The 9,194-nt window shown below is 34.0% G+C and overlaps 1 protein-coding gene across 3 annotated transcripts in view; it reads right to left on the bottom strand.

Annotated features, from left to right (window-relative positions):
* Positions 1-1,721: 1,721 nt before the first annotated feature.
* Positions 1,722-9,194, bottom strand: part of LOC125682335 (uncharacterized) — a 45,124-nt gene continuing 37,651 nt past the window's right edge. For all 3 annotated transcript variants that reach the window (XM_048922831.2, XM_048922830.2, XM_048922832.2), the window contains exon 2: positions 1,722-3,088. In XM_048922831.2, coding sequence (XP_048778788.1) covers positions 2,012-3,076 — 1,065 coding nt within the window. In that variant the 5' untranslated portion in view covers positions 3,077-3,088 and the 3' untranslated portion in view covers positions 1,722-2,011. The remainder of the gene's footprint in view (positions 3,089-9,194) is intronic.

Genomic DNA, 9,194 nt, shown 5'->3' on the forward strand with positions numbered 1-9,194 from the left:
AGATCCTATATCAAGACGCTGAAACAGCCACTGGAACTACATGTTATCTAGATCCTATATCAAGACGCTGAAACAGCCACTGGAACTACATGTTATCTAGATCCTATATCAAGACGCTGAAACAGCCACTGGAACTACATGTTATCTAGATCCTATATCAAGACGCTGAAACAGCCACTGGAACTACATGTTATCTAGATCCTATATCAAGACGCTGAAACAGCCACTGGAACTACATGTTATCTAGATCCTATATCAAGACGCTGAAACAGCCACTGGAACTACATGTTATCTAGATCCTATATCAAGACGCTGAAACAGCCACTTGACCTACATGTTTGTAATTGCACTGCAATTTGAGTTTCCCATTCACTGCGACATAAATGGGGACCATAATGAAATATAATGATAGTGTTTGTATGTTTAATATGGGGTTAAACGGAACATCCATACACGTATTCATATATATATATATATATTTATATCGAGGCAGGCTACTGACTAAAAGGTGAGAACGCCGTAAGTTGAAAGATTCTGTGTTCAAACTGTTTGTATACTATACACTTACACTAAAAATGTTCAAATCAATCAAATCAACAAAGTTAATATTGCAGGACTTTAAACAGTCTCGTTTAAAGTCAGCATTTTGCAAATACTATGATCGTTGTAATGATTTGATTTGCAAGTACAACATATCATAAGGTCGAATGGTGCCCGACGCGTTTCAAACCTATTGGTAGGCTTTAATTTACATACTAATTTTGCCTACAGATTACTCCGTTTACCTGGTTAAGATATAGGGCTGAAGACGAGTGTGGCCAGTCAACAGGGAATACTTACTCCTCCTAGCCAGCTGATGCCACCTCCAGTCTGTTCAAGGGTCCGTAATTGCCCTAGTCTTAATTTTGTATTCTTTATATGATTTGTGAGATTAATCACAGTTTATTATTTGTTCAAATTTGGATGAAAGACGCATTCTCAATCATGCAAACAAGTTTGCAGAAGGACTTTGAGCTCTTTAATTTGACCCCGAACAAGCAAGTTTTATATATCCTCTACAATTTTAGAAAGTTCGACAAAAATTGGGTTAGAAATACTCCTTAAATACTGTCCGGAAAAGGTTTAGGAATGTCAATTCCAGACCTTAGAATCTACCATGAAAAATCAATAAAATTAAACCTAAGGATTTCACACACGAAAGCATTCCTATAAATCTGATAACTTTTTATATTGAAATTCAGGGGACCAACTTCAATTGTTCATTCTATACAAAAAGTCAATATAACCTAATGTTGAACAATATATTAATAATGTCATTGTAGGTGTACTTTTACTTCAATAACAAACTGATCAACCTCAAAAATCCTAAAATGAATTCAAAATTAAGAGTAGGGCAAGGACGGACCCATGGGAATACCAGAGGTGAGATCAAGTGCCAAGGAGGAGTAAGCATTCCCTGTTACCGGCCACACTCGCCGTGAGCCCTATATCTTGATCAAATAAATGGAGCACTCCGTTTTCAAAATCAGCTAAACAATTGGTATGAAACACATCGGACATCATTCGACCCAGTAATAGCTTGTATTTACAAATGAGCTCATTATAATGAACATAGAATTTGTAAATGCCGAATTTAAACGAGACAGTTGAAACCCCTGTAATATCAACTTATTTGTCAGTAGCCTATCTCGATTTAAAAATTGACGACATTCAAAACATGCTCTAGTGTATCAAAGTTTTAATACATACACACCTTATGCAGGTGAGATAGTTAGATTGATATACAAATAGTAAGAAGTTGCCGCAATATAACAGATACTTCAACATAAGTGACGTGAAAATAAAAGAAGTAGACTTTAATTGTATTTCGTCCTTCTTCCTGAATTTTTTTTTTCTGGGGATTTTGTGCGTTTTTGTTATGTATCACGAATATTGCGATATAAGCTTTCATTAGTACCTTGATTAGATATAATTGTTATCAATTAGAACCCCAATATTTTGAATGCGATAACTAAAACTTAGGGTCCACTTTGGTAAAAACATGAACTCTTTGAATCCCTGAACCTCTGTAGTGTTGCTTCCAATTTGTACACAAGTAAGGGAATCTTATTTTCCCATAACATCTGTGTGCATTATATTGAATATAATCTTTCTCATTATCGTACAAGACTCCTATGGTCAATGATCCACCTACTTTTGTTACACACCATGCACGTGCAATTGCTATTATATCACCCCATGGATTCAGTCTATCGCCATATCGCCCAAGTCCGGAATGTTCTACTGAGCTAAAAGTAACAACTGCGTCAAATAAACCAAGTGAACCATTCATAAAGCTCTCACTGAATTCAGATGGAACCATCGTTTTTACTTTTGGATGCCTTGATTCTATTCTGCCGTATTCTAAGGTCACGACTTCTTTTGCACCTTTTTCAAGAACTGTCGCCTCAAGCCAAGGATTTTCTGAACCAATTACTAATACACGTCCATTCTTAATTCCTGGGGCATGATCCATTCCATCCCTCAATGCGTTTGTCTCTGAGGCACCATAGTTCCCCCCTAGTGCACCTCTTGCTGCTTGCCTTACCATCTGGTCAATCCCTTCTTTTGACCAGACAGGAGACCTAGCTTTGGATCCTAAATATATCTGGTTGAAATACCAAGCAGAAACAGTTAACCTGTTACCCATCGTAAAGTCATTCCAAAGTTCTGGAGGGATTTCTTTAGGAGGAACTTTGAATGTATGACCTTCATCAATGTATGGATTCCGATAAATAGCCTTGCAATTTATTGGAGCCGTCACATGATTAAAATATGGACCAGGAGTGCCTGGTCTGGAAGTATCACATAAAGTTCCACAGCTCGCACGAATGGACTTAATTTTTCCCAATTCAGTTAACATACTTGGTGGAGGTTCATGATATGTTTGTTGATAAGACATAGAGTTTGAAAACGTCTCACTCAAATTACCTCGACGAAATTCGTTCAATGCCAGTAGTCCTGTGATTAATAATATCAACAATAATGCGTATTTTATCACTCCATTTCTTCTTCGGAAATCAGGGAAAATGGTCATCTTCTTGGATCACTGAAAAAGAAGCACACTATAATGAATGTAATTAGATGTAAGCAAAACGTACGACGCATGATAATGGGTCCCACAGAAGGTAAATAATACATGTATCTCTATGTATATATACATTATTACACCAAGGAATAAATGACTATTGTATAGTAAATATAACATATCTATGACTATTGTATAGTAAATATAAGTGAACATATAAAACCGGCATCACATCAAGAAATAACCACATCATATAATACAAAACCATCAGGAAGAAATGAAATATCCGCATCATATAAATCAAAACCATCAGGAAGAAATGAAATATCCGCATCATATAATACAAAACCATCAGGAAGAAATGAAATATCCACTTCATATAATACAAAACCATCAAGAAGAAATGAAATATCCACATCATATAAATCAAAACCATCAGGAAGAAATGAAATACCCGCATCAAATAAATCAAAACCATCAGGAAGAAATGAAATATCCGCATCATCTAGTGATCAGTCATTCAAGAAATTGCTTTGTTAAACACCACTTTCATTCTACGTACAACTGCTCTGAAGTTGATAGTAAAAGGTTACTGGATTTCCTCATTGACAATATCGTTGTAGTCTTTAATGATCGGGTCTTCCAAGAGTCTGCATAAATTCCAAAGGCAAACGAATTGTGTTTCCTTTTCAGATGATCTCTTTTTATATTCTTATGAGGCAAAATTTATTCAAAAAGTTCAACATGAGAAGAAAAAATCTCTTGCTGTGGCCTTCAATTCGACATTTAGATATATCGACGACGTATTATCTATTAACAATAATAATTTTCATTCATGTGTCGATTCGATATATTCCAGTGAACTTGAAATAAAAGACATCACAGTCTTCCATAATTGCTTCACACTTTGATGTTTTACTGAGAGATGTTAACGGCAAACTAATACTTCAACTTTATACGGGATGACCTCACTTCTCTATCAAGAACTTCCCATATTTTTGTAGCAATATTCCATTATCACATGCATGTGGTGTTTATATCTCTCAACTGATTCGATACGCAAGAGCTTGTTCTACGTATGATCAGTTTTTAAATCAAAGCATGCTACTGACAAATTAGTTGATATTACAGGGGTTTCAACAGTCAGTATTTTGCAAATGCTATTGATGTATAACGATCTAGTTTGCCGATACAACCTGTCATTGGGTCAAATGTTGTCTGACGTGTTTCATACTAATTGCTAGGTTGTTCTTTACATATCGATTTTGACTACGGATTACTCCGTTAATCTGATCAATATATAGGGCTTAGGGTGTGTGTGACCGGTCGACAGGGGATGCATACTCCTCCTAGGCACCTAATCCCACTTTTGGTATGTCCAAAGGTCCGTGTTTGCCCAACTCTCTATTTTGTATTGCTTAGAGTTATGAGATTAATCACTGTTGATTATCTTCACCTTTTCATAATACAAAACCAACAGCAAGAAATGAAATATCCGCATCATAAAATTTGAATCACCAGAAAGAAATATACACAAACATTATATATATATATATATATATATATATATATATATATATATATATATATAAAGCACCGGTAGGAAATGAGAACCGCAGAAACGTAATAATCTAGGGTGTTGGTTTTTTTTTTTTTAGCATTTAATAAAAATCTTTGATGTTATAAGTCTTGTTGCTCTATGATATATAATGGATATGAAATATTTGTAGATTTGACCTTTAACCTCAGAATTGAGTCTTCCTTGTAATTGATCTTGACCTTAAGTTCCAGTGATATAAATCTGGCAACAAAATACCTTAACCCAAAGATATAAATCTGGCAACAAAATACCTCAACCCAGTGATATAAATCTGGCAAAAAAGTACCTTAACCCAGTGATATAAACCTGGCAACAAAATACCTTAACCCAATGATATAAATCTGGCAACAAAGTACCTTAACCCAATGATATAAATCCGGCAAAAAATACCGTAACCCAATGATATAAATCTGGCAACAAAAATATTGATGGTTACTTATAAATTTGAATGTCGTTTTTCATTTTAAAAATAGTCCAGTGCAACTTCAAAATTAATATCCATTTTAAGATATGAACAACTATATAATGCTTCTTTTGTTGAGCGTCGGTGGGGTAAATATGTTATCATGTAGAAATAGATGAATACATTAGACTCCAGGACTCCATAATATGAATTGCTTATATTACGAACACTAAAAAACTGTTTTCACGAATTATACAGTACATTGTTTTAAAGACTGTCTGGACATTTGTGTATGAAACTTAGTGATCGCGATAAACACGTACTTGTGCATGCGCAAGCTGACCTTTTCCACATGTGTACGGTCGCGTGCTACTTTGTTGAATTACAATTTATAAGCAAAGGTACATGTACTTAAAAGTTTTGTTCATTTCGACGCTCGTATCACAACAGCACATGAGAGCGTTAAATCCGTTTTCAGTTACAATGGAAAACATGCTTACTTTGTTCGTAATTATTTTGAAATAAAGGCATGCTATAATTTGTGAGAGTTAGGGATCTTTTGGATGGGACGTTTAAACCCCGAGATATTGAGTCACAACAGGCGATGGTGCTATAAAGACGGTCTTGAGTTCAATGCAGTGGTCAGAATTTGTGCTACTTCATCAATCAGCTGGTGTCGTCTCGATATGAATGTAAAATTGTCGAATGGAACATAATGCAAAAAAAAAAAAAAAAAAAAAAAAAAAAAAAGAAAGAAAACAACCTCGGGATTGACGTTGCAGATTTTGCTACATATTTATATGGCACGCCTAATTCACAAAAATGAGCTAAACATAGTTTCACAGTTGATAAACTAGGTTTATCGACTGTAAACTATAGTTTACGGACAGTAAACTATAGTTAACGACGTTAATCTATATTTCACATCTGTAAACCGTAGTTAACAGATAATCTATGTTTCACAAGCGTAAACTATAATTAACAATGAAAACAATCATTAGCGATTGCAAAACATAGTTTATCTGATAAATACGGTTTCACGATTGTAAACTACGGTTTACAAGTCTAAACTATTACTAACGAATGTAAATGATAATTTACGGTTTGTAAGATATAGTTTATAGTCATTTAATGCGCCGAATTTACAACAAAGTGATAAACAGTTTTGTTTAATATAGTTTATGAGTAAAAATGGCAGTTAGCTATAGTTTACGGTCAAAAACTATAATTAACGATTGTTAAACATAGTTTATCTGATAAATATAGTATCACAATTTGTGAAACTAGGATTAACAATTGTGAACTATAGTTAACGAATGTAAATTATAGTTTACAAATGTGAATCTGTATTTATCAGTAAAATCTATTGTTAACGTTTATTTAAAGACAAACTTGGATTAGCATTTGTAAACTATAGTTTACAACCGTTAAATATAGTTTTACAGATAAAAACTATAGTTAACGAATCGTTAACTATAGTTTACGGTCCGTAAACTATAGTTTACAGTCGATAAACCTAGTTTATCAACTGTGAAACTATGTCTAGCTCATTTTTGTGAATTTGGCGTGCCGTATATTTACATAATTTAAAGCTTTGGAACATTTTTTCTATTGAGTCCGCCCAAGCTCATTTATATTTAGACCTGTTTGTCGCGAAGTAGCAAAACATAAATATACACGGAGAAAACCCTTTTAGATAAATATAATAACGAGTCCTTTAAAGTAAATGTCATATAGGAGTTGTGCGAATCATTTTCATCAAAGGGTACCGGACTTCTTATTCAATATAAAATTCTTGAAATATCTTTACTAGAGATGTTTCTGAACATAAATCGAATGTGAAGACGAAGATGAATATGAAACTGATGCATAATTGTTTCTGAACATGAATATTGTAAAGTGGCGATAGATAATTAATTTTCCTGGAGACCACCACTTATCATCTGCCATTACCTGGTGGCCGCGACTTAATTTACCTAGCTCCTCCTCCACCTTTTTGACAACGATCATTTTCTTTTATTTTTTATGCAAAATAATATTTGATAAATCTTGATATTTATATTCGATAAATCTTGATTTATATTCGATAATCTTGATATTTATAGGCAAAAATTTTGATTTATATATGCGAGAATCTTGATATTTATATTCGATAGTCTTGATATTTATATTTGATAGTCTTGATGTTTGTATTCAATAAATTATAATTTATATTCGTTAAATCTCGAATACAATGTATACATAACAAGATTGTCGAATATACATAACAAAATTGTCGAATATACATAACAAGATTGTCGAATATAAATCAAGATTTTCGCACATAAACATAAAGATTATCGAATATAAATCAAGATTTATATAATATTGCAACGTTTGACATGCCATATTCATTGGTGCATTTCATGTACATGTACTAATGATTGATTTACATTATTGTTCGATAAAATTATAGAAAATGTCACGTAAACACAACAAAATCCTGTTTCATTTGATGTGTCCAAAATCCTGGGTACCCTGTGACCTTTTAAAAAACCAACAAACTTGAAAATTCTGTGTTTACGTTGGATTTTCTATTATTTGATCAAACATCAATAAGAAGACGTTTTCGAAGGATTAAAAATTTTGGGTAATGTTTTTCAATTGAATTTTTAAGTAACGATTTGTGAATAATACAAAAAATAGCCTGGTTCAAAAAATAAATATAGCTTTTAGCAATATCAAGATTTTACGAAACCCTATAAGTTTGTCTGGGGTATCCTATGTCCTTAAGACTGTTTTTATTTCAGTCAAATACACAATCTTGTACAGAAGCTGTTTTTTATAAATGGCATATCACTGATGAAGATGTTATGCAAAATGTTGTACAAGCAGAATAAGAAAAACAAATTTGATAACACCATCATCAAAAGAGAACTAACATTGCTAAATTACTTAAACGGGCATTAAAAATACTTTCATTCTAAAAGTATATCCTTTATAATATCAATGTCTTTTAATCAAATGGCTACAATGAAACAGTATGCGTTTACTTTAAACACAGTTGTCTTTCTTTATCTTTGTATTACAAATAGGTTAGGAACATCAGTGGCGGATCTAAAGGGTACGGGGTTGCAACCCTCCCCACCGTTTGGTTAAACAATTCCAAGAAAAATTGTCATTTCTGCCCTTTCGGCCTCTTCAGTCCCCTTCCCTTTTTAGTAGGAAAATGTACAAACTTGGGTCGCAACCCCGCTAATACCCCTGCAAATCAACAATCAACAGGTTGATATGCTGCCAAATTATTCGATTGCTTTAACCGGTCGCGGAAGCATACACGGTTTAGGGCGTTTCTTCGCGACTGGGAGGCCCAGGTTCGATTCCCGATGTCAAACCTACATATGTAAGAAGTTCAATTTTGATAGTGACTGTTCCTTCACCAAGCGCCCGCATAAGAAGTGAAATTCGCAGTTCCTTCGGATATAATCTCAAAAAGAGAGAGAGTATGTATTGGCTCATTGACAAACTCTCACTGTAAAGAGAGTAAGTATTGGCTCATTGACAAACTCTCACTGTAAAGAGAGTAAGTATTGGCTCATTGACAAACTCTCACTGTAAAGAGAGTAAGTATTGGCTCATTGACAAACTCTCACTGTAAAGAGAGTAAGTATTGGCTCATTGACAAACTCTCACTGTAAAGAGAGTAAGTATTGGCTCATTGACAAACTCTCACTGTAAAGAGAGTAAGTATTGGCTCATTGACAAACTCCCACTGTAAAGAGAGTAAGTATTGGCTCATTGACAAACTCTCACTGTAAAGAGAGTAGGTATTGGCTCATTGACAAACTCTCACTGTAAAGAGAGTAAGTATTGGCTCATTGACAAACTCTCACTGTAAAGAGAGTAAGTATTGGCTCATTGACAAACTCTCACTGTAAAGAGAGTAGGTATTGGCTCATTGACAAACTCTCACTGTAAAGAGAGTAGGTATTGGCTCATTGACAAACTCTCATTGTAAAGAGAGTAGGTATTGGCTCATTGACAAACTCTCACTGTAAAGCCATGCGTAGGTCATTATCCTGTCTATATTAAAAATCTCTAGATTTTATTGGCCGATTCCCCTGATATGATAACATGCCTTTTAC

Source organism: Ostrea edulis, chromosome 2 (assembly GCF_947568905.1).
Source record: "Ostrea edulis chromosome 2, xbOstEdul1.1, whole genome shotgun sequence".
NCBI lineage: Eukaryota > Metazoa > Mollusca > Bivalvia > Ostreida > Ostreidae > Ostrea > Ostrea edulis.